We start from the raw sequence: 26,065 nt of genomic DNA on the forward strand, positions 1-26,065 counted from the left end.
TTGTAAGTAGTTTGTGTTTTTGTCTGTTCTTTGTTTATTTGTTTTTTTAGAAAATAACGAAAGGGAGAAAGCCTGTTCCTGTTCCCAGTGCTCCTGGGCAGGCTGTTGTGTCACTCTGGGAGAACTGCTCTTGCTAGTAAGTGGTTTCTAGACTTTCCAGTCCTCTGGCCTTTCAATTTCCTGGCATGCCAGTGTCCTGTCCAGCTCTGACAGATCCTCAGCTGAGGTCTGGCCTCTGTTCTCTTCCTACCATCTCTCAATGCTCTTCAAGATTTTCTACCTTATTTTCTCAGATGGTAGGGAGGTGTTCATGGCAGGAAGGCGGGAGCTAAAGAAGGTGTTTGGTGAGGGCCTCTACCCCTCTCCCTGGTTTATGTCATCCCTGCTGCACCACAGATGCCTTCCATGCTCTGGGATCCTGATGGCAGTAGCTATTCAGATGCTTTTTTCTAACTTTGTTTCTCTCCTAGATCCTCAGAGAAAATGTTTGTTAAAGTCAACTTAAATATAACATTTCATTATTGAAACTTAAGATTCAGTTAATAAAATCCCCAGAAAATTTAGTGGAAACCATGATACGTAATGATCAATTTTTGTTTGTTTGTTTGATTTTGAGGGAGGGTCTTTCTATGTCAGTCGTTCTGAAATTGTGACTCCCAGGGGTCAAACAACCCTTTCACAGGGGTCATTTGAGTCCATTGGAAATGACGGATATTTACATTACAATTCATAACAATAGCAAAATTACAGTTATGAAGTTGCAACAAAAATAATTTAATGGTTGGGGAGTCACCCTGTAGCTGGATTTTCTTACAGTCAGGACAAATCTTTGTCACCCGCCAGTCCACAGCCGCTCAGACCAACCAAGTAAACAGAAGACTTATATTGCATACAAACTGTATGGCCGTGGAGGCTTCTTGCTAACTGTTCTTATAGCTTAAATTAATCCATTTCCATAAATCTATACCTTGCACGTGCTGTGGCTTACTGGAGTCTTCACATGCTGCTGTCATGCGGCGGTTGCAGTCCCCCCCCCCCCCCCCCCCCCCCCCCCTGCCACTGCCAATCAGTGTTTTATTTAGACAATCAGAGCAATACAGACATACAGACCATCCACAGCATTACCTAATATGAGAACTGAATTAAAGGACAAAGCATCAAGAAGGTTGAGAACCACTGCTCTATGTAGTCCTGGTTGTCCTGGAGCTTACTATGTAGACCAGGCTGGCCTGCCTCTGTCTTGAAAAGCAGGGATTAAAGGTGTGTGACACCATGCCCAGCTCCATTCTTAGGATTTTAAATCTCTAGTAATTTGCAAAGTTCTTTTTTTTTTGTTTTGTTTTTTGGTTTTTCGAGATAGTTTCTTTTAGCTTTGCGCTTTCCTGAACTCACTTGTAGCCATTAATTCACAGAGATCCGCCTGCCTCTGCCTCCCGAGTGCTGGGATTAAAGGCGTGTGCCACCACGCCCGGCTGCAGAGTTCTTAATAAGTTAGTGATTCATAGCTTAACATTTTAAATATAATATATTTGTCAATTCTTTAAGAATGTCATATATACATCCAATATATTTTCATTATATTCACACCTTACTCCTCCCCTAAATCCCCTCAGATCCACTGCCTATCTCATGTTCTCTCTCTCTTTTAAATAACCAACCAAGTAAAATTTATGCTGCCCATATCTCAAGGGTATGGGGTCATCTGCTAGAACACAGTTAACCCACCAGGAGCTACACCCTTAAAGAGAACTGGCTCTCCCTCCCCTAAAAGCCATAAACTAGCAATGGCTCCTTAGTTAGGGTGGAGTGTTGTGAGTCCTTCCCCTCCTCCACAACATAACACTTACACTGATGAACTTAATTCAAAGGTAATATAAACTTATTAAGAAAAAATTGATTATAATAAAAAGAAAACAAAATCAGTAGTTAGGTGCTTGCGAAAGGATTTCAGTTGACTATCCAGAATCCACATGTGGTCAAGGAGCCAGTATGGTGGTGTGTGTTTATAATCCCAACTCTGGAGAAGTGGAGACTTGAAGAACCCTAGGGTTCACTGGCCAGCTCGCCCTAGGCAAGTCTCTACCACATAGCAAGTTTGAGGCTGCGTGGGATCCTGTCTTCAGAAAAGCAAACATAGGGAAGGATAGATAACTGTATCTAGAGTTCCTGCAGAGTTCTGCAGCTGGTTTGATTCCAAAGTGTTGGCCCCTGGCTTTGATCTGCCTTTTGTGACTGCTACCTTTTGTGTCCAGTACCTTCTGTTTGAAGAATGTAAATCTTATCTGAGGGTTTCCTAAAGATTCAAAGCCTATGCAGAGCTTGGTTATGGGAGGACTCAGCAAACTGAGATGCCTGTGGCTGGGAATTGCTATGGCATTTGTCTCTTTGGGGAGCTTCAGATAAGAGGTTTTGGTATGCAGAAATTGACTTGCTAGAGATGTGAATTGTACTCCATAAAAAAGCCCTTTGCAAAGCTACAGTCAGTCAGTTTGACAAGGACTGACTCCCCTGCCTCAGCAAAGGCTAAAATTCATCCTAGAGTGCACCTGTTTCTTCCAAGGACAGTGTGGACCCAACACATGACACAACAGATAACTTTACCAACCCTGAGGAAACTAACCTACTATCTCCCTTCCTTCCTTACTACTTCCTATAGGAGAACTTGAATCCCTTAGTTGTTCTGAATTTGTTTAAGCGCATCCCTGCTGAAAATGTCCTTTTACTTCTGATGAACCCAGAAGCTGGAAAGCCCTCTGATTTGATTCTCACCCGACTTTTGGTGCCTCCCTTGTGTATCAGACCCTCTGTCGTGAGCGATTTGAAGTCTGGAACCAATGAAGATGACCTGACAATGAAACTGACAGAGATCATTTTCCTAAATGATGTTATTAAAAAGGTCAGTGTTTCCTGTTAACTTGTGCATTCTGCACCACGTGCATCTAGAGCTGTTAGCTCACTAGAATGCAAGAAAACTCAGAGAGCAGGTTTGTTTCTGATCTTTCTGTACTCGTAGCACCGGATCTCAGGAGCCAAGACACAGCTGATAATAGAGAACTGGGATTTCCTGCAGCTGCAGTGTGCCCTCTACATCAACAGTGAGCTCTCTGGCATCTCCCTCAACATGCCCCCCCCCCAAAAAAAAAAATGGATACAAGGCTTTGTCCAGCACCTGAAGGGGAAGCAGGGTAGGTTCCTGACAAGATCTACCATTGTTACCTACTGAGGGAGTATATGTCTGTTCAGATCCCCAGAAACAGCACAGGGCATGTCATGGAACCTATGGTGTTTTTTATTTAGGACAATTTAGAGGTAATCTGTCAGGGAAGAGGGTGGATTTTTCTGACCAAATAGTCATATCACCTGACCCCAACCTCCTGATTGCTGAAGTAGCTGTGCCAGTTCATGTGGCCAACCAAAATTTTAACTTTTCCTGAGAAGATAAATACCATTCAGCTGCCCAGTTCTTTGTTTCCAATCCAGTGTTTCCATTTTGATAGTTAGTGCTACATATAGAGGCAAGTCCCCAGAAACCCACACAGCGTTGTGAAAATATCTCATTCCATTTTGTTTATGTTTTTTTTTTTAAATGAGTGCTCTGTCTGCATGTACATCTGCATGCCAGAAGGGGACATCAGAACCCATTATAGATGGTTGTGAGCTACACTGTGGTTGCTGGGAATTGAACTTAGGACCTCCAGAAGATCAGCCAGTACTCTTAACTGCTGAGCCATTTCTTCAGCTCATTCCACTTTGTTAAACACACAACCTCTGTAACATCTACACTGGTGCAGTTGTAGTTATAGCTGGTGGTTGTTGGGTTTTCATTTGTTTGTTTGTTTGTATGTTGAAGAGGTAGAGACCCAGCCTGGGGCCATGTGTGCCAGGCATGTAAGCAATGGACCACTGACCTACACCCTGCTCCATAGACCATGAATGGAATCTCACTGACTCTAAGGACACAATTCTTGTAAAATAGCTATATTCAATAATAGGTTTATTTTTAAGTGTTCTTGGTTTTGGTTTGTTTTTTTTGAGACAGGGTCTCTCTCTATGTAACTGTCTGTCCTGGAACTTACTATGTAGACCGAGGTGGCTTTGAACTGACAGAGCTCTCCTTGCCTCTGCCTCTCAAAGGCCTGTGCCACCATGCCTGGCTCAACTTTTTAAGTTTTTATAGGGGTGATGGATAAAGTACTTAAGTTTACTGTCTTTGTATTCTGATCTTATTTTTAGTGTATGTGTGTGCACACATGCATGAGTGTGAGTGCATATGTCCTAGAGTGTGCATGTGGAGGTCAAAGGACAAATTTCAGGAGTCAGTTCTTCCCACACTGAGTTCCACTAATGGAGCTTAGGTCCTCAAACCTGCTGGCAAGTGCTTTTACCAAACCAATGAGCCACATCTTACCAGCTCTTACCATATTGCTGTCACTTAGAGACAGCTGCAAAAGAAAAAAGAAAGCATTTTTATATCTGCAAAAGAATCTGCTGTTTGCTTTTATGCATTTTAATTTTCTTTTTTCCCCAGTGCTAGAGATGAAACTGGGGCCTCATAGCTGGGAGGCCAGCTGACCTCATCCTAAGCCCATTCAGCAGTGTTTTAAAACAAAAGGGCACACCCATCTACCTCAGGCTTTCCCCACACCCCAAACCCACTCAGCCCATGATCAGTTCAGTCAGTGTCACCTAGCCATTCTGTTTTTCACAGTTTGGTGATGTGAGCATTTGAGATGAGTGACAGTTTTTGGGGTGTTGTCTTTGAAATCATTCTTGTATCATGCTTGGTGTTTATGAATGCATCCATTCCACATTCTATGCTGCAGCTTTTTTCCCTACTGACAACACTTTCAACACTTTTGTTAGTTTAATCCTCACATTCTAAAGTATTTCACTGAAATCATTTTCCTGAACAGTGTTATTTTAAAATATTTAATAAAATAAGCAGTACTCCAATTTGTTTGTACATTTTGTAGACTAGCCATCCAGAAACTTCTGGTCACAACATTGTCCAAATAATAAAAACAATCAGTTCTTCTTCCTAGTTTGCTTGGTGTGGGTTAGTTTTTAACTGTAAAATGACTGAATCAAAGAATCTGATCATTTGAAAGCTGTTTCTGCTCATCCAGAAAGCCTGTAGCCATCTATCTGCATTCAGTTCATATTCTTGAGTATAAGATGGTGGTTACAGTGAGAAAGCCTTCGGTAGTCTGCATTCAGTTCATACTCTGAGTATAAGATGATGGATACAGTGAGAAAGCCTGCAGCAGTCTGCATTCAGTTCACACTCTGAGTATAAGATGGTGGTTACAGTGAGAAAGCCTTCGGTAGTCTGCATTCAGTTCACACTCTGAGTATAAGATGGTGGATACAGTGAGAAAGCCTGCAGCAGTCTGCATTCAGTTCACACTCTGAGTATAAGATGATGAATACAGTGAGAAAGCCTGCAGCAGTCTGCATTCAGTTCATTCTCTGAGTATAAGATGATGAATACAGTGAGAAAGCCTGTAGCAGTCTGCATTCAGTTCATTCTCTGAGTATAAGATGATGAATACAGTGAGAAAGCCTGCAGCAGTCTGCATTCAGTTCACACTCTGAGTATAAGATGGTGGTTACAGTGAGAAAGCCTGTAGCAGTCTGCATTCAGTTCATACTCTGAGTATAAGATGATGGATACAGTGCTCCCCAACTCTATGTTCCACATAGAGACTTAGACCACTGTAGGGCCTGGTAATAAAAGCTTGCTGATTAGCTGTATGCATGAGATTTATAGACAGTCTGGATCATCAATGCTTGTCATAAACCTGTTCCAAGTGTCCTCATTTGAATGAAGAATTCTTTCCCATTAAACCATTGACCAAGAAGTTACAGAGCACAACAGCCCATGGTACTGCTGCCATATCTTTTGAACCTTAGAGCCTGGTGAAAATTGGCAGATGAAGTTGCCACAGATTGCATTCACAGTACTGTGCAGTACAGTACACATAGGGAGATTAGAAACCGAGAGACTTAGCTATGCCTCTTTAGAACTAGGCTGCTGTCTGCCAGTTTGCTGTTCTTGCAACTTCAGTTATGATTGGGGGCCACAGCTGCCCTGTGGTAGCTCTCTTTCATTAGAACTTATGCAGTGAACTTTTGGCTAGCTTACAGACAGGAAACTGTCTTACTGTTTTTTTTTTTTTAAATCATAGTTCTGTAGGTTAAGAAAGCAAACATAAATTTTTTGAGGAAACTGCCTCAAAATGGCCCCGATGTTCACCCAGGAGCCAATTTCATTCAGCAGAGACATATGAAGATGAAAAAGTAATGCTTTCCCAGTTGTGTGGGATTAACCTGCCTGATGGTACTGTTCACCAGAACCATGGAATGCACTCTAGATACACTGACAGGCATTTTGGCGTGTAGAATGTAGATGTTTAAATTAAGTATTCCTGTGTCTGTCATTGTCTCTGATCACTGCATTTGCATGAAGTATTTTTCTCTTACATGTGGCATTATTAGATCTAGATACACAGACTCCCTTGAGATATAAATAGGTTGTTTTCTATGTCACTGGGCTCTTGAGGATCTCTCATTGGTGCTCATTTCACCAAGTTTGGCTTGCATAGCCAGGTGAGGTGACCACCAGTGGCTTATGTCATGAGAATTTTAAGCATTCTATAGAAGAAAGAATATTAATATATTTATATGATTCTAAAACAAATACTTTTATATTTTAACATCCATCTCTCCTGGATCTAGAGACTGAATCCAGGGCCCTATGTACTGCTGAGCTGTACCTCCAGCTCCCAGTACCCCCTTCTTAAAAATAGGGTCTCACCAGGCAGTGGTGGCACATACCTAATTTAATCCCAGTCCTCAGGAGGCAGAGACATGTGGACTTCTGTGAGTTCAAAGCCAGCCTGGTCTACAAAGCAAGTTCCAGGATGGCCAGGGCTATACAAAGAAACCCTATCTCAAAACAACAACAACAACAAGAGAAAAGAAAATGGAGCCATGTATGGTGGTACATGTCTGTTGTCCCAGCATTTGGAAGGCTAATGCAGGAGGTTCACAAGTTCTAGGTCAGCCTGGGCTACATGGGGAGATCTTGTCTCAAATAAGTTAGTAAGTTTGTAGCGTCTTAGATTAGTTTAAGTGTCATAGACAACAGTTTCATTGTGAGTGGGAGAAATGTGTTGAGAGAACTTGGTTCAGAGACATATATGTGTGTGTATCCTGCACTCTCAGGTTCCTGAAGTATGGAAACCGGGAAAAGATGGCTCAGGAGCTCAAGTTCGGCGACATCGTAGAGAGACACCTGATAGACAGAGATGTGGTGTTGTTCAACTGGCAGCCCTCGCTGCACAACCTGAGCATCATGGCCCATCTGGTGAGTGTGAGGTTGCTACTCTTAGTTCCTGCTGTTTGGGAGCTTACAGGGTCTACTCAGAGCTGAATTCCGAAGGGGTAAAGTTAAAATTGCTGCAACTCTCAAAGTTTTGTAACTTTGAACTTTCTATTTCCCTTTCTGTTTATATAAAACTTGTTTTAACCTTTAAATTTAGTGTGTATTTGCATTCATGCCATGATGCAAATGTGCAGTTAGATAACAAGTTGCAGAAATTGACTCTCTCCTTCCAGGTGCCTCCCAGAGATCAAAGTCAGATGGTCAGGAGTAAAACTTGGATTTTGACTTTATTTCGTCTTCATTTTATGTATACATATGTGTGAGTGGGTGTGTCTGATGTATGCCACATGTGTGCAGGAAAGTGTAGAGACCCGAAGAGGGCAATGGGATCCCCTGGACTGGAATTGTAGGCAGTTGTGAGAGGCCTAAAATGGGTGCTGAGAAGCAAACGGGAAGTGCTCTGGAGTAGCAAGTACTTCGAACCTCAGAACCATCACCAGCCCTCCCTTCAGTGTTTTTAAGATGTGAGGTATAAGGTTCATACACAACATACTGTGGCACAGATCTAATTGAGAGTTGGAGTGAAAATCCCTGGAATGGTTTCATTTGGCAAAGGAAAATGTGTGTGTTGTGTACAAAGCTTTATATAAAATAGGCAAAAATTGATTTTATTTAATTTTGCCTGTTAACTTAGCAACTAAAGCCAGGTGGTGGTGGCACATGCCTTTAATCCCAACACTTAGAAGGCAGAGGCAGACGGATCTCTGTGAGTTCAAGGCCAGCCTGGTCTAAGGTGTCAGGTGTAGGACAGTCAGGACTGTTACACCGAGAAACCCAGACTTTTGCAAACAAAAAAAGAAAGGAAACGTAGCCCCTAAAATGCTGAAGAGACTCGCACAGTGGGTCTCTTGCAGAGTGTTGAGGGCCACAGGCTTAGGGGCAGCGTGACTTGGAAGGACGCTGAGGGCTGTGGCCCCTGCAGATGTGGCTTCACTGCTGCTACTGCTTTTCATCCCTGTGAACTTGAAATGAGCCTAAAGGCTCACCAGATTCAGGCTCAGCTATTTGCAGGGCTGATGCATAGAAGGTGCTGGTTATTGCTCTTGGCTTGTTTGGAGATATTCATGTGATCTGGCTACCCCACTCTTACTGATGCTGAGAAGAAGATTGAAATACTTGAGGGTATACAGGTTCCCCAATCTTTAATTTCTTTCTGTTCTCACGTATTATCTAGGCTTCTTCTTTAAAACATTATTTTCTTTTTTTACATGTATTGGTGTTTTGAAGCAGTGTCCTTCTTTGTGGAAATTTTCTTATTATTTCCTTGAAATTTTATCTCCATTGCTTTCTGTTTGGAACTTGTGTTAATTGCATTTCCAGTTATTGGATCAATTCTGCTCTAAATTTTTTTTTTTACCTTTTTTAAAAAAAAATCTATGACTTTATTCACTCCTGTTGTCTTTTATCATTTCTGTTGATTTGAAATGTTTCTATGACAAAAGTTCCCATGATTAGTATTTGCAGATAAGGTAGGGCTTTGTCAGTTCTCTACATTAGGATTTTCCCCAGCTTCCTCTGTTTTATTTGTTTATGATTTTAAGACAGGATCTCACTACGTAGCCCCCATTGACCTGGAAAATGGTATGTCGACCAGGCTGGCCTCAAGCTCATGAGCATCTGCCTGTCTCTGCCTCCCATGCACTGGGATTAAGGGCGTGCACTGCCACACCAGGCTGGAGCTGCCTCACTCTGATGTCTGGATTTGACTTTGACTGCTCTGAAGGAGTTTTACTGAGTATTTTCATATTTGCTCGCTGAATTTTCCATGTCCTTTCCTTTTGTATTTGTGGTCTCATATTTCATGTTAAAAACTGTCCTAAAGGGCAGGAGAGATGGCTGAGAAGTTAAGAGCTCAGACAGAGGTCCTGAGTTCAATTCCCAGTAACCACATGATGGCTCACAACCATCTGTAATGATATCTGGTGCCCTCTTCTGGCATGCAAGCATACATGCAGAACACTGTATCTATAATAAATAAAATATTTAAAAACAAAAACAGAACTGCCCTAAAATGCATAAAATCCATATTGTCCTTGGTTATCCACTCATCCTTGGGGTGTGAGACTAATCACTGACTGGAAATAGAGCTGCAGGGTTGTTGTCCTCTGGTCTCCTTGGTTTGAGCTGAGAGCCAGCCTTCTTGCTGCAGGGCCTCCACTCACCCGCCAATAACAGTTCTCTCTAGGGAGGCTCGATTTCCTCAGAGACATCTCCTCTAGTTTCAGTCTCCCACCCTGGGGATAGAGCCTTGGAAGCTGGCCAAGGCGGGAGCTCAGGGCTGCCATAATATATTGCACAGATGGTTCTCCAGGCTCTTGTCATCCTATCTGGTTGTGACTGGTATTCTCAAATCCAGAGCCTTTGGATCCTTCTGTGAGGATGTGAACTGCCATCTTCCTTCCGAGCAAAGCCCAGAGCCAGTTCCTTACACAGACTCTCCACCCATTCTCCTTGTCTCCAATACATTCATCTCTGTGTCTGCAGGAACCAGTGGTCTCACTTCCAAGCCTCTCCAGACTTCTTGTTGGTTCTCTACCTGAAGACATTGGAAGGACCTCTCCTTTCCTGTGCAACTAAGACTGAACACTCAGTCACCCACCCACTTCTTCACAGGTTAGTCCAAGACTACCAGAGATGGTGTTTATATTTGCCTTTTTTTCCAATAGGAAATGGAAATAAACCCAGATTCACATAGTGTGCTCTCTCTCTCTCTCTCTCTCTCTCTCTCTCTCTCTCTCTCTCTCTCTCTCTCTCTCTCTCTCCACTGAGTTACACCCCAGCCTTCCTCCTTTTCTCTTTTTTTTTTTGAGCTGAGGATCGAACCCAGGGCTTTGTGCTTGCTAGGCAAGTGCTCTACCACTGAGCTAAATCCCCACCCCCCTCCTTTTCTCTTTGAGAGTGATTTCTGAGAGGAGGAGGGCAGGCAGCAGGGATGAGCTCTTCCTGACAGCTTGACACTAATGGTTATGGCTCTTTTGCTCTGCCTGCCAATTCTTCCTCAGCTAACCGTGGGTTCTCCATCGGGATTGGTGATGTCACACCTGGCCAGGGACTGCTGAAGGCCAAGTATGAGCTACTAAATGCTGGCTACAAGAAGTGCGATGAATATATTGAAACCCTGAACACAGGCAAGCTGCAGCAGCAGCCGCCGGGCTGCACTGCTGAGGAGACACTAGAGGTGAGCTGCCCTCCAGATCGGCGTGGTCAGCTGTCTTGCTGACAGTGTGTTTGGGATGGGCCAAAAACCATGAAGAGAAGGTGGCCGAGAAGCAAGAAGGGACACGGTTTTGTCCCATTCCTGCAATGTGTTCTTGTTTGTTTGGCAGTGTGGGACCTTTGCTCTTTTAGCATTCACACTCTGGTATAAAAACATGGGTATAACAGCCTGGGCTACAGAGTGAGTTCCAGGAAAGGCGCAAAGCTACACAGAGAAACCCTGTCTCGAAAAAAACAAAAAACAAACAAACAAAAAAACCCAAAACAAACAAACAAACAACAACAACAACAAAAAAAACATGGGTATCTGTTCATTTGACAGCATGGGGCTGTGCTTCACTAGGGCTGCTCTGACTGTCCCTGAGATCCTCAGCCCTCCCTCCTTACACAGACACCACACCAAAGCTCAGTACATTGATCATTATTACCATGACTTGGATGCAGGATAGGAAATACTCGTGTTGGATTGTCTCACCCAGGCCACAGCCTCCTCATGTTTGAAACATGAGCACTGAGCTGGCCACATCAAAATATATCCTTGTCTAGGAGCCTGAAGTTCAAAAGCAAATGGACCAGGAGTTGGGGCACTGGCTTTGTTTTGTTCTGTTTCATGACAGTCTCACTCTGTAGCTCAGGATGGCCACAATTTCAATGTCTTCTGACCTCAGCCTCAAGTCCTGGGATTTGCAAGTACATGTTGCCATACCTGCCTATCTCCTGCCTTCTCCATGGCCTATGTCTTGCACTTTTTCCTCCCTAGAGTATGGAAGATAGGCTCTTGAAGCATCAAGTCTTCATAGCTGGGTGTGGTGGCTCACACCTATAATTTCAACCACCTGGAGGATGAGGTAGAAAGGTGGAGAGTTCATAGCCAGTGTTTTGTTTTCTGTTCAGATCATATAAATAGTCTGCTAAAGAGGGTTCAAAACCAGGTTGGGGAAGTTTAGCAATACAGTAGCTAAAAGAGAAGTGGGAAGATGAAGAATCCTTTCTCTTTGTGAGGGTTTTTCAGACACTTTCTCTTTGTAACCCATAGTCGCTAATTCACAGTCCTGCCACAGTATCCTGAGTGCTGGGCTCCCAGGAGTGCACCAATCCCCTGGAAATATGCTCCTTTCCAGTCTTCCTGAGTTTTAGACACAGATATAAGAGGAAGCTTCTCACTGGACCCACCATGACAAGTAATTGAGGCCTCATTAGGACCACGACTTCTAGAGGGCTCAGCACCTTAAATTGTGAACTGTGACTGTGCTCATGGGTCAGGGTGTCCTGGAGTCATCTTGTCACATTCTTTGCTCGTGCAGATTGAAAGCATGCTTGGTGAGAACAGATAGAGACAGATTGTGCACGCAGAGGGAGCAGCTCTCCTTCACATGAGCATTGTGCATTTACAGGGGTACAGGCACACACAACTGGATGTCCACATGCTGTCATGTAGACAGCAATACACAAAACCATAGATATTCTACTTCATGAGCAATTTGAAATTTTTTGTAGGATTTTGTTACAATTTGCTATGCACAGTCTTCCAGACCCTTGCAGAAGAAAGGCCTTTGTGCAACTTGGCCTGTGTGATTGAGTTCAGGAAACTTCATTAATTAGAAATCTGACATATGTTCAGATTTCTGAACATACGATGAAATGTTCTCAATTTTTCTTTTGTCTTTGTTTGGTTTTGTTTTTAGAGACAGGGTTTCTCTGTGTCATTTTGGTGCCTGTCCTGGATCTCACTCTGTAGATCAGTCTGGCCTCGAACTCACAGAGATCCACCTGGCTCTGCCTCCTGAGTGTTGGGATTAAAGGCATGTGCCACCACCACCCAGCCTTGATTTTTCTATAAATGTCAATATGAAATTCTGTGATCTGCAGACCCAAAGCATGTCCCAACAGGGACTGCATTTTCTTTCCGCTCTGCCTCTCCCCCTACCCCTCATCCTGAAGGTGCTGTCTGTGATCCAGGACCATGCTGGCAGAGCTTGCCTCCGAGAGCTAGACAAGAGCAACAGCCCCTTCACCATGGCCCTGTGTGGCTCCAAAGGTGAGCTAAGGTTGGCTGTTTGTGTGCCCTGCCAGGGGCTTGGCTCTAGAAAATGTCTGTCATGGTGGTAACTTCATAGGGGCTCTTCATTTCTTTTTTTTTCTTTATTAAGAATTTTTTTTATTCATTTTAATACCAACAACAGATCCCTATCTCATCCCTCTTCCTGCCCCCCCCACTTTCCACCCCCACCAACTCCTCATCCCTTCCTCCAAAAAGGTATGGCCTCCCATGGGGAGTCAGCAAAGCCTAGTACATTCAGTTGAGGCAGGTCCAAGCCCCTCCCCTCTGCATCAAGGCTGTGTCCCATCATAGGTAATGGTTTCTGAAAAGTCAGCTTATGCACCAGGGATAGATCCTGATCCTATTGCCAGGAACCCCTTAAACAGACCAAACTACACAACTGTCTCACTTATGCAGAGGGCCAAGTCCAGTCTCATGTAGGCTCCACAGCTGTTAGTTTAAAGTTCATGAGTTCCCAATAGCTTGGTTCGATTGTCTCTATAGATTTCTCCATCATGATCTTGATGCCTCTTGCTCATAGAATCCCTCTTCCTTCTCTTTGACTGGACTCCCAGAGCTCAGTCTGGTGCTTGACTGTGGATCTCTGCATCTGCATCCATCATTTACTACATGAAGGCTCTATGATGACAGTTAGGGTAGTCACCAATCTGATCACTGGGGTAAGCCACCTCAGCCACCTCTCCACTATTGCTAGTAGTGTAAGCTAGGGTCATCCAAGAGCCTGTCTCTAAATCATGGAAGTCTGCATAGTTTACGTCTTTCGGAAAACTTATTGGTAATGTGGTCGAGTTCCTAAGTTTGAAGATGCTCTGATTAAATTAGGTGTTAAAAAGAAGAAAGCTGGGAATTTTCAGTAATAGATTTAGTGATCTTTCTTCTTTTCTTGTGGTGCTGAGGATCAACCCTAGGGCCTCATGCATCTCAGGCAAGTGCTCTATCACTAGCTTAGCTTAGATGTGGCAAACTTCTTTATCTTCCTGTTTCCTCAGACCCTCTAGCATTAGGATTCCTAATACCGTGCTCAAACTCAGAACCTCAGGGCCTCTGTTGCTGTCATTTTGTTCATTATGAAATAAAATCCCTGCTCTCTAAGTTGGCTGCCTTTTCCCATTGTTCTACTTCCTGCTCCTGTGCACACCTGGGGTCTCCCCTGCTCTGCCTTTGCTTCTCCCTCACTCTTCCACACACATTCAGATTCCTTCTCCCATCCTCCTCTCTCTGCAGACCCCATGTCCAGAGTCCAATCTGACGGTCATCAGAAAGACTCCAGTGGCCCTTCCCCCCACCCCACACCTGCACATGCCCCGGAGCCCTTTCCTTGGTTCCAACTATAACTGTAGTTCTGCCCTTCAGTCCCTTGGACTCCTAGGCTATGAGAGCAAGGGTTGTGCTGTGCCACATTCTATTTTATCCCTGTGGTCTGCCTGGCTTCTGTTATTGTTTCCAGGACAGTTTTCCATTTCTGACCTGTTCCAGGTTCCTTCATTAACATATCACAGATGATCACCTGTGTGGGACAGCAAGTGGCTGTCGGGTTCCTATGGCTTTGAAAACAGATCTTTGCCTCACTTTGAGAAGCATTCGAAGGTAAATGGCAGTGGAAGCTTGAAGGTCTGTTTGTCTAGAATGTCCCCTGAGGAACACAGACTTATCAGGATCTAAAGGCATTGGTTATTTTCACTGGGTGTTTACATAGAATGTGTGGCTGTGGCACTGAGTTGTACTTCATGTCAGTCTTCACCCATGTGAAGCTCCTCTTCGGTGACTGTTGGTATGTCAGAGTTGCACTGCCATCAGTACTGTCTGTTTTACATTTTCAGTAGCTCTAGCTACAGGTGGATCTGGTTTGGAGGTGGGCGGGCTGGCCCACAGTATGGATGTCTTGAAGACATTGGGTTCCCAAGGAATGGGTTGGGTGCCATCTGAGGCCCTTGACACTTTTGGGATAGCAGCTCCAACTCATATTTTCCTCTTCTGAGCCATTTACCTACCTTGACACCCTAGCAAAGATGGCCTGTCCAAATTATTTCTCCTGTAGGCAAGGGCATAGGGCACCTGCCAGTTCTTGGGTCACTGGCTGGGTATGTGTGTAGCCTCCAGGGGACATTTTCTTATGTGGATGGATTTTAGAATTTTGGACCTGGAAACTTGCTTGATATTCTTTTTTCCTACCTCTCTTTAGCTCCCTGCTGCCAAAAGCTTTGTGGCCAATAGCTTTTACTCTGGCTTAATGCCTACTGAGTTTTTCTTCCACATAATGGCTGGTCAGGAGGGTCTTGTAGACACTGCTGTAAAGACTTCTGTAACAGGACCCATGCAGGTAACTTGAGGAAGTGTCATTGGCCACAGAGCAACAGCATTGTATGTGAGCCCGGCCTGCTCATATCCTGTGTACTCTGAAAGGTAGAGAGTAGGCCAGAGTCCCGGATGGCTAAGTCTCCTAGAACAGAATGCTGAGCTTGTAGCCTGGACTTACCATTCAGCCTCCCTTAGCTGTTTCCTAGCATGACTGGGGCATGAGGGTGATAACTGCCTGCTAGTTACTGAGAGGTTTCTGACTCTAACTTTGCCACTGTTGAGGTCTCATTCATCCTTTCCATGGCTCCCAGGAATTACAGCTTCAGGGTGACAGGGCTGGGTGAGAGGGTTCTTTGCTGCACTTACAAATGGCTGTAAAACTTGACCCTCTGTGTCTCTCTCTATAGGTCACAGCAGAGGATTTCTTTCTAGACCCCAGGATCATTTCCACTCCCTGATACATCAGTAGCTCTATGTGTTGCAAGAAAATCTGAGTGTTTCTGTTGCTGGATATTGGACCCAGGGCCTCCTCAATGCTAGGCCAGTGCATTAACTGATGAGCACAGTCCTAGCCCCCCAAAATTGTTCATGTTTTTGACTGTTTATGACACCAGTTAAAGGTGACAGGCCACATTGTTGGGTCACATGCTTGATACAGCTTTGTGTCCTGTCTGTCCCCTCTGTGGAAGTGAGGACCTAGCAGACTGCAAACCAGGATTTGATGAGCCAGTGAGCCAGATAAAGGTGAAGAGGGTAAGATAGTGGCTGGAGTCCCTTGTGCAGACAATGCCCCGTCTGTATTTGTTTGTTATCCCCTGATGCTGTGGACATCTGTTGGGAATTGCCCTTTGGTTTTGAGATGTGCTACATTTGTCAAAAGGAACTGTGAATGTGGTGTGGGGAACTGTGACTTAGGATGTTCACAAGTACAGTATGAATTTCCAAGAGCACCAGGATAACCTAGAAGCAGTGGGTTCTGGCAAGATCAAGGTTGTTTTCTAGGATTTCTCTCATTCTCTGGGCCAGAGTCACACTGCTGGCTGGTGGAGAAAGGTTTTCCCAAGCATAGTTGAGAAATGGGTGCTGACCTTGATTCATATAGTCTGTAGCCCTGCTTCCTCATCCTCTGTCCCAAAAGAGGGCTTGCATCTGATTCTCTGTACTGAAGTCTGCATGGACTCTGGTGGGAATGTGTATAAAAACCAGTTTGCACCATAGGGAGCTGAGTGGGAAGGCTAAGCAGCCCAGGAAAGCAGTGTGCAGAGTTCTTGGGGCTGGTGCGGTTTCTGTTGCAGGGAGACTTGACACAGGTATCACGGGAGGTTGGAGCATAAGCTGCCTCTCACTGCACAGGCTAGTGAGGCACTTGTGGCCCTGCTGTTCTCAGGCAAAGGAGGGATTCTTCAGGGATGTCTAATAAAGTGCTGTTGATGTGACTTCAGTACCTGTAACCTCGTGCTGGGGATGTGGCTTGGCGACAGAGTGCTTACCTAGCCACACACAGGCCCTGGGTTCATCTCTAGCACATGAAAAACAAACAAGCAAATGACCTATAACCTTGAAATTGAATGGCAAGTCTGATTGTGTGTTATGAAGCAGTCTTCCCCAGGCAGCTGAGTCTCCTTCTCGTCCTGTAGCGAAGGCTGGTCAAATCCTTGGAAGACCTCTGCTCCCAGTATGATCTGACAGTGCGGAGCTCCACTGGTGACATCATCCAGTTCATCTACGGAGGAGATGGCTTAGATCCTGCCGCCATGGAGGGCAAAGATGAGCCTCTGGAGTTTAAAAGGGTTCTGGACAACATCAAAGTGAGATGCAGCACTCTGTTGAGGGGTACAGTCTTCTGGGGGGCTTTGTCATAGGTGTTGACACTGTTTATAGTACCACACTTCCCACTTAATCATCTGTGCTTCAGTACTAGATTGGTACCTTGCTACTGTTAGTTACTCTGTTTTCATTCCTGAGCCTATTGTTAGTCAAATCAGATGCCAATGGAAGAGGCTCTGGCTCCTCTCTTTTAGTGGAGTGGACTAGAGACAAGCATTATAAAGAATGGTTGTTGGACAGAAGGCTCATTTCATATACTGTAGCCAGGAATATGAGTTGGAACCAATCTTTTTGAATAGTAATTGGACAAGATTCATCTGGGTTTCAGTTTAGTGCCTCTTGGCCCAGATTTTCCAGCAGCAGCAGGTGTTTCCACTGAGGTTGTTTATTCCGTTCTTTCTAGTAGTTGGAAGCCACCACTTGAGAATGGGTCAGAAACCACTAAAACTTTGAGGAAACCTCATGATCCTGAGGAGAATGTGATCCCATGGTCCTGTACAGGTGTTGACAAACCAGGGTTAATGTTCAGCAGGCAGAGAACCACTGTAAATTCTGGCTGGTCTTTGTTGTTGGTCACCCCATTAACTGTCATGTCCTTCTGAGTTGGCCCTAATGCAGACAAGACATGGCCATCATAAGAAACTGTTTGACTTGGTGTGGGTGTGTTCTACATTTGTGGGTTTACCATCACAGCATGTTAGGATATTTGATTTCTGTGTCCGTCTTCATGTCTTGTGGAAGGAGCCTGGGCCAGCTCTGTCTTACCTGTGGGTCTCAGCATAGGGCTTGGCTGGTTTGTAGTGTTTTCAGTTGGTGGGTTAACCTAACCCCTTATACTGGTATTTGTGAAGATGGAGAACAGTTGACTGGTAACCATGGATCCAGGGGTCAGCTGACTTGGGTTGGGATTGCAGACTGAGAACTGCCACTTTCCCCTTGCTCTCTAATTCTTACGTCAGTCTTAGCCTTGAAACAGTTCCGAAAGCCATTCTCAAGTGCCACAGGCCACAGTCTTGTGGTTCCCACATGACAGTCAAGTCTTTCTTGCTGTGGGCCTTGTGACTCTAGTAACAGAGCTGATTTATAAGCGTTGATGTAACTTGGAAGTAGAGTAATTGCCTCACATGTACAAGGTCTTGGGTTTTATCCAGGGACCAGAAAAAGGGGGGAAAATGAAGAATCCAGTTACATGTGGAAGTGTAGCACACAAACAACAACCCTTCAGTCCTCCTGGCCTCCATTCTCCAGACAGTCCAGAACTTTCTCCATGGCTCTGTTTGTTGCCATTGGTAGGGCATAAAATTTCAGTGAGGAAAATGTTCATCCTTTGAGTGAAAAAAAATCTACTACTTATGGATCAAGCAGAGATAATGAACATAGATGTGTTGTATAACAAAATTTTGTGGTGTTGGAGAGTTTGCTGAGTAGTTAAGAGCACTTAACTGCTCTTCCAGAAGACAAAAGTTCTGTTCCAGTACCCACATCGAGTAGATCACAATCTCCTATAACTCCAGCTCCAGGGGAGATGGCTCCTCACTTGTCTTCATGTGTACCTACACAAGGTACAAACACACATACATATGAATCAAAATAAAATAAATTTTGTGGTAGACCAGGCAGCACAAACATGACTATTAAGACTTCAAGAGCCCTCATGAGCCAGGCAGAGGCAGGCCGATCTCTCAGTTAAAGGACATCAGCTCTACATAGTCCTAGGACCTGCAGGACTACACAGAGAACCCTGTCTTTGGAGGGGGAAAAGGCATCATGAAATCAAGGCTGAAAGCCATTGACACAGAAGTCTGCAGATGTCTGTTGGTAATGTCCCCTGGCACTTTGCAGGTGAATGCTGAGACAGTGCAGTACTCCATCCGCACATCCAAGCTCCGAGTGAAGCCTGGTGATGTGGCTGTTCATGGTGAGGCCGTGGTGTGTGTCACACCCAGGGAAAACAGCAAGAGCTCCATGTATTATGTGCTGCAGTTTCTGAAAAAGGATCTACCCAAGGTGAGACCAAGAGTCCTCTTTTGGAGATAGCCAAGAGTGGGGATGAGGACCAGGGCACTACAGAGATCAAGGATGGCACTGAGTACTTCATGGCCATATACCCATGGCCTCAGTCTGGTTCTTAATTGGTTTGGGGGTGTGGGAGAGTGGGTGTTATGCTTGTGGGATTTGGCTCCTTCCCTCTACCTTGTGGGTCTCAAGGATCAAACTCAGGTTGTCAGGCTTGGTGGAAGGCTCCTTTATCCACTGAGCCCTCAGCTAGCTCTTGTACTGACTTCTGAGATTACAACTCTCTCTGTCAGCCTTCTTTATGCTCTCTATCCAAGCTGATTGCAGGTTGTGGCACAGTCCTCTGAACCGTCTGTCCTTTAACCCTAAGCAGTATGTAAGCACTCCTGGAGTACACACACTGCTGGTTAGTGTGCTGGTTAGTTCATGCTGAGAAGGGCACGAACTAGGATACCAGCCCATTCTTCAGCCCTGTTTCTGAGGCTCTCTGTAGGGACCTAGAGGTTGCAGCATCTTGAGCATTCTGTGTTGGACGTAGGTGGTGGAACAGGGTATCCCGGGATTGTCCAGAGTTGCCATCCATATCAGCAAGCAGAGGACAAAGGGAAAGTTTAAGTGTCTAGTAGAAGGTGTCAGCCTGTGGACAGTCATGGCCACCCATGGTATGAAAGGCACCCGGAACACTTCCAGTAACACCTATGAGGTACCATTGCATCTGGACCCTCAGCCAATATGCAGCAGTTTCCTGTCCCTGGCATTTACTTCCCCAACAATTACACAGCAACCTGATTTGGGAAATAGAGCAGCGTGTGTTTTGTGCTTATCAAAAGGGAAGAAGTAGGAGTGAGATAGCTCCCAGAAGGGACCACCTCCACTCACTCCTAGCTCTCCCTAGGTGGAGAAAACTCTGGGCATTGAGGCTGCCCAGACAACCATCATCAAAGAGATCCCATACACGATGGTCAACCATGGCATTAGCATCGACAAGAGGCAGGTGATGCTGCTCTTCAACCTGATGACCTACAAGGTGTGAGAGAAGGGAGGCTCCAGGTCGTCAGGGGTCGTGAAACCCACAGTCTGGCAAACAGCCAGAGACTGTATACAGCATAGAAAGCTCATCAAGACGAAGTGAAAGAAAAGTGAGGAGGGTTAGAATGGGAGAAGCCCATGCACAAGCCAGAGTATACATGTCAGACACCAGGACTGAATCCTAGCATCCACCAACCCCTTTGGAGTCTGGGCACAGCCTCTGTCTCCACACTATAGGAAATGTCCCCTCTCTCTGTGTAGAGTACTCTACTCCAATGTTAGCTCTCACTGTGTGTTGGAGTTAGTTTGTCTCTTTGCCTCTGTGTTCTGGAGTTGTCTTTGATATCAACATAGAATTCATCTACCTCCAACTTCCTTCCTGTAAAATCTTAGTCCTAGCATAGACTCTTGGAGCTTTTAAGACTTGAATTGAATCCAAGTAGTGTATGTCCATGCCTTTAATCCCAGTATTCTGGAGGCATGGTCCTTGAGTGACCAGGTGGGAGATCTGGGCTCCTCACAACACCTGAGTGCTTGTGCATTGTGCCATTTTTCTCCTGGCTTCTGAAACCACAGGCAGGTTTCAGGGCTCTGGACCATATTGCATCTTGTGCCACTGTGAATATTCCTGAAGAAGTAGTCTCTGTTTTCCTCAGAAGCATGTGAGGGAGACAGAGGAAACTTTCCCCTGACTGTTTACACAGTCACATCTCTACAGAGTGATGAGAAAGCTAAGATCCACAGAGGGGACATCTCAGCCTGGCCCAAAATGTTTGGGTTGTCACTTGGTTCCAGACATGATCTTTCTGTTTCAGCCTCAGGCTGGTCTGTCCATGCTCTATGTCTTGTCACTATGCAAGTTCACTTGTGTTCATCTCCCCTCAGAGACTGCAATGGAGCCATCATCCCACCCAACCCTCCTCACCAAGAAACAGGTGAAGAAGGTAATAGAGAGGCTGATCATAGTGGTCTATGCTAGAAGCATTTGGTTCTGATTCTTGTGTTGGGGGCTAGGTTTGTGGGCAGAAATGTGGGGAAGAAGGGAAGAAGTGTCACTATCTCTTGTCCTGGATCCAGCTCTATGAAGCACCCTGTCCTGTAAAATTATAATGGGGCCTTGTGAAAAGTTTAAGGACAAGAGGCCTCTGGCTTCTGTAATCCTTGATTAGGGGGATTCTACAGCAAAGTGGCTACCTGAGCTCATATGAGGGACAATGTCATAGAAACCTCAGACAATTAGGCAGGGATTCCAGGCAGGTCTGCTGGGCTCCAGGACCCTTCCCTTGACGCTAAATTCAGAAGGAATTGGAGCTTGAATTCACTTACTTCCACGTATTTAGGGTGTTGTATTTTTGGTGCTGAGGATGGAAACAGGCCCTTCCATGTGCTCTATCACAGAGCAATACCTCCAATCTGATTTGACAGTTCTTCTGTTCTTTCTTGAAAATTTCTTTTCTCTTTCTTATTTTTATAAATTATTATTCTGTGTATGATCACATGGGGAGTGCAGAAGACAAATTTGTGTCATCTCATTTTTCTTTTCACTCCACGTTAAGAAATATGGATTGAAGATTTAATTTAAGATCCTTTAGCCTCAAATATAAAACTTAAATAAATACAGTCCATTGAATTGAACTTTATTTTATTTTTTAACTCTTTCATGGTGTACCATTATAGAATATCACAGTTTCTTTTATGACTTAGTTTATGCAAAGAGCTAAAGCTTAACAAAGTTGGGAAAGACAAAGAGGCTAGATATAATGTCTTCAAGTGCATTTCTGCTAGCCTAAATAGACCTTAGGTACTTAAGAGCCCTATTTATCAAATATACTAAATTTATCAATTACATATTTATTTCTTATTTAAATTTTCCAGAAGCCTGGTGTTCAACAGTTAACAAATACGTAAGTGGTTAGACATACATCTTTTGAGTCAGGTTCTTCTATCCTGAATAGACTTATATTTCCTTAAGGATATCTCAAGATACTAAATTCAATCTTTCTCCAAAATACTTTGAGGAACAGTGATTGCCTAATTTAGTCTATAAAGGAGATAAAATAATAACCAAAGGGGACAGTAGGAATAACTTTTATACATGCTGCCTATATATAGATTTTAAAAGTGATAACCTTTTGTTACAAGTTTTCAGCTAATTTTTGTTATGCATTTTACAAATTTTAACCAAGCCCCAGGAATTTACAAATCCAAAGTTAAAGAAATTACGTCCTAAGATATTATTTTTTGAGGTAGGGGGCAAAGAAATTTAGAGATAAAATGTGTTAGAGTACAAAGTAGGTAGAGCTTAAGGATTTTCATCTCTTCATTACACTTTTTTAAAATTTAAAACACTTTTGTAACAGTTCTTTTCTATCAGTGTAAGCCAGTTTCCATTTTTAGTATAACTCTATCCTTCATGTGCAAATATATATATGAAGTAAGTTAAAAGTAACCTATGACTGAGCAATGTCTAATGGAATATAGTAAGTTTTTACCTTTGAGCTGTACAGTCAGGGGAAGGTACTATCCATTTTGTGGAATGTGGGGAATTTGTATATATTTGCTCCTTGTCTTTTTGAAGAACAATCTGTAAAGTCACTAAGAGCAAACACTACAGGATTTTTAGATATAATTTTAGGTCATACCCATTCAGTATCTTCAAAAACTATTAAAAGTTGATGTACTAGGTAGTGATTATCTGTAGATCCTGAGTAACATGCTAATGCAGTCTGCCAGTGGTCATCAATTTAAATCAACTAAGCTGCATATTATCTACTGGCAGTAATTTCTATAGGCTCCATACCAGGAAGTTGTTTAAAAGGTATCCTTTCCATTATCATTAATGATAATATCATTTCTTGGTAATAAGGAGATGGAGGTACTTGTGGAGAATCATACCTCACAGAAATGTCTATAATACTGTTACCTTCTGGACATATACTTCCAGTAGGAAATGAACACTCATTTTCCCACATGGAAGTACTGAGATATTTCCAACAATCAGAGAATGAAAGGGTACTGAAGGATTTCCCTTGAGTCCCAGGAGAGATTCCTGGAATGGGAAACCTGACTTCTGGTGAGTATGAGGAGAGCTGATTAGCAAGGAGGCAATGTCAGTTTCCCATGACATCAGGGGGGTCTCATCCCTGGACATTCTATTGTATCCTGGAGACTTTAGAATGTTATCTGATGTCACCTGTGTTGTAGCAACACCAACTGCCCTTGGACAGTTGGTTCAGTGCCCTTACAGTTCAGCCATGAACATGCTGGGAAGACTCAGAAGTCTATTGGGTAGAGAGAAAGGAGAAGGAAAAGAGACCAGAGAGAGGCAGACACAAGCTGGCCTTCAGCCTCCATTTAAAAGAAGAAGGAAATGGTCCAGAAGATGGTACAGTAAGTTGTGAGCAGGAAATTGGGATGTTCCTGCAGGACATGGGCTTGAGCTGATTCTTCCAGTAATGGGACACAGGAGGTAGGAGTCTCTGGGAACCAATTGGACTTCCCTGCTTGTCATGGCTCCTGAAATTCAAGGATTCCAGAAGAGTAATTTGTCTGTGCCAGAAGTCAGGAGTGAGTAAGGCCAAAGCTGTTGTGCTGGGAGCTCTTGTTTTTCAATCCTACAGGAGGGTAGGGTTTGGGAGGGAACAAGAAGACCAGCATTAGGGTACGAGGTTTAAGTGAACTGTGCCCAGCAAAAGGCAGATCATCAATGTACTTCATTCTCAGTGGCTTCATTTATTTACGGCCCACCAGCTCTGTGCATCCTCCATTGTCACTGAGGAGTCTTGGTGAGGATGGTGACCATGTTCTGCCCTTGTGTGGCTTCTCCATTTTTGCCATGTGCTTAGAGTGACCTGTCAGGATATTCATGCATCTTTAATGACCTGAGTGCTTGTGGAATGTGTCATTTTTATCTTGGCTTTGATAGCAACAGACTAGTGAACCCTGGAATTGAATGCAGAGTCCAGAGTTGTTAATAAGCCTGAGGAGGCTCTCTGAAGCATGTGCTAAAGGAGGAGAGGAAATCAGCTGGCTGAGACACCTATCTCCTGTCAGAGAGATGGGAGACCCGAAATGCCCAGCGGGGGCATCTCAATCCAGGGTAGAATTCTTTGGGGTGTCACTGAATTGCTTGCTTACATCTTTTCTCAAACACCTTCTTAAGTCTCAGGGTGATGTGTCCATTCTCTATATCTTGTCACAATGCATGTTCACTTGTGTTCATCTATCCACAGGGGCCTCCAAGGAGCCACCACCCACTCCAACCCGCCTTACAAAGAAGCAAGTGAAGCAGAAGGTGGAGAGCTTGACCACTCAGCTCCAGGTGATGACCGCCCAACGGAATGATCTGAGAGATCGCCTCATCTTAGTAACAGAAGGATCCTTGGACAACAGGTATTTACTGTTTCAAACTCCATGATCACTGTCTTGGTTCCACAATTTCACCCTTAGTTTATTTTGTCTAAGAAATGGGCTTCTGGGAGGCTGGGTGCATCTTCAGGGTGTCCCTTTGTCCAACACAATTTCTCTAAATGCTTCCCTGAAGCAAAACCTGACACATGGGCAGGAGTGAGATGGGGACATAGACTGTTCTATTTCCTCCAAATGAAAACCAGAGCCTGTGGCCTGAATCACATAACTCAGGAATTGAAGCAGAAGTGTGTGAATTCCGAGCATGAAATTGGAGAAATCCTGTCAAGTGGTGGCTAGTGTGAGAATGTTATTTTTTTTTTTACTTGCCTGGTAAGACATTGTGTGTTGGATGCTCCTAGTAGCAGCTGAAGAGGCCTGGTTCCACATCCTAATAAGTAGTAGCAAGGCCTGGTACTGATGTCTGCTGCTCTTGGTCGTCTATGAGATGATACAACTGCATGTATTAATTTGCGTCTCATTGAGAGCATTCTATCCCCTTTCCCTCTCTCAATCTCTGTATCTCTCTCTCCCCCTCTCTCCCTCTCTCTCTCTCCCTCCCCTCCCTGATTCTCTCTCTGTCTTTCTCTCTCTCTCTCTCTCTCTCTCTCTCTCTCTCTCTCTCTCTCTCTCTCTCTCTCATCCCTCTATCTTGTCTATGTGTTTGTGTGTTTGTGCATATGTGTCCCTCTTCACCATGCAATCAGGGATCTGTGGTTGACCGTGAAGAGTTGCTTATCTCAGTATCTAGGTGTGCTCTCTGTTGTGGACTCGGAGCCCCATTTTGAGTAGCATAGCCCTTTGCCAGTCTGTTCACCTTGGTGCCAACTAGAAATGCCCTGGGGGAATTTATGAAGCTATCATGATATTGAATCCTATCCTTAGAAATGCTCATGATATGATTTTAGCCCCCATGTCAATATAGGCACCCTGGAATGAGCATCTCTTATTTGAAAACAGAAGAAATGTCAGTTTCTGGTGGGCCCAGACCTGTGATAGACTCATGGGAACTGCATAGCAAGCTGTGCAGGACTCCTGAGGGAGCTCATTCATTCCCAGCTGCATCCTTCTTAACACCCTGCCTCTGCTGGCCTGGGGCCAGAAGTGAAAGTATAGCAAGCAGCCATAGGTCCCAGTTCATAGGAGCCAGGAAGGGGCATCTCATGGGTTGAAATAGTACAGAACACACCCTACACTCATGTGCTATGTGACATGTGTTCATTGAATTCTTTGCTTCTGGGTCCAGGCCCTACCACAGGCCAAATCCTTTCTATGAAAAGCTCAAGATGGAACATCAGCAGGTCATGTCAGACCTGCGGAATTTCGAGAATGAGAATTGGGAGGCCTCACAGAAGCTCAGTGAGCTGACCAAAGAGAAAGTTTTCCTTTGGTAAGTGCTTGTCTTGGCAGGGACCCCAACTGTTGTACAATGGGCAACTCTGAGTTTCTTTGTCTCTGGACTGCAGGGTCTGTAGATCTGCTTCTAGTTTTTCTGCTTCTTAGCCATCAGCATTAACAAGCAGCCTTTGGACTTATGCCTCTTTACTCAGTTTTGCTAAGGTTTAAAGAGACTATTAGCTCTTCCAAGCACTATAATGTCATACTCAGTAGCCTCTAGATCAGTGGTTATCAGCCTTCCTAATGCTGTGACACTTTAATACATTGCTTCATTGTTTTGATGACCTCAAACCATAAAATTATTTTGTAACAACTTCATAACTGTAATTTTGCTACTGTTATGAATTTTAATCTAAATGTCTTCA

General features: G+C 44.2%; 1 protein-coding gene and 1 long non-coding RNA gene across 2 annotated transcripts in view; both read left to right on the top strand.

The window, feature by feature from the left end:
* Positions 1-2,349: 2,349 nt before the first annotated feature.
* Positions 2,350-12,805, top strand: LOC114708188. Its single transcript, XR_005092222.1, has 6 exons — positions 2,350-2,896; positions 3,014-3,185; positions 7,228-7,369; positions 9,932-10,060; positions 10,450-10,625; positions 12,605-12,805. It is a non-coding gene; the product is annotated as an uncharacterized LOC114708188 (long non-coding RNA).
* Positions 12,806-14,422: 1,617 nt separating this feature from the next.
* The window catches only part of LOC114708192 (disks large homolog 5-like), a 32,489-nt gene continuing 20,846 nt past the window's right edge, over positions 14,423-26,065 (top strand). Inside the window, exons 1-6 of the mRNA XM_037208293.1 lie at positions 14,423-14,496; positions 15,713-15,776; positions 16,661-16,856; positions 18,774-18,857; positions 24,128-24,287; positions 25,549-25,692. Of these exons, the coding sequence (XP_037064188.1) occupies positions 14,423-14,496; positions 15,713-15,776; positions 16,661-16,856; positions 18,774-18,857; positions 24,128-24,287; positions 25,549-25,692 (722 nt within the window). The remainder of the gene's footprint in view (positions 14,497-15,712; positions 15,777-16,660; positions 16,857-18,773; positions 18,858-24,127; positions 24,288-25,548; positions 25,693-26,065) is intronic.

The sequence above is a fragment of the Peromyscus leucopus genome, chromosome 9, assembly GCF_004664715.2.
Source record: "Peromyscus leucopus breed LL Stock chromosome 9, UCI_PerLeu_2.1, whole genome shotgun sequence".
Classification (NCBI taxonomy): domain Eukaryota; kingdom Metazoa; phylum Chordata; class Mammalia; order Rodentia; family Cricetidae; genus Peromyscus; species Peromyscus leucopus.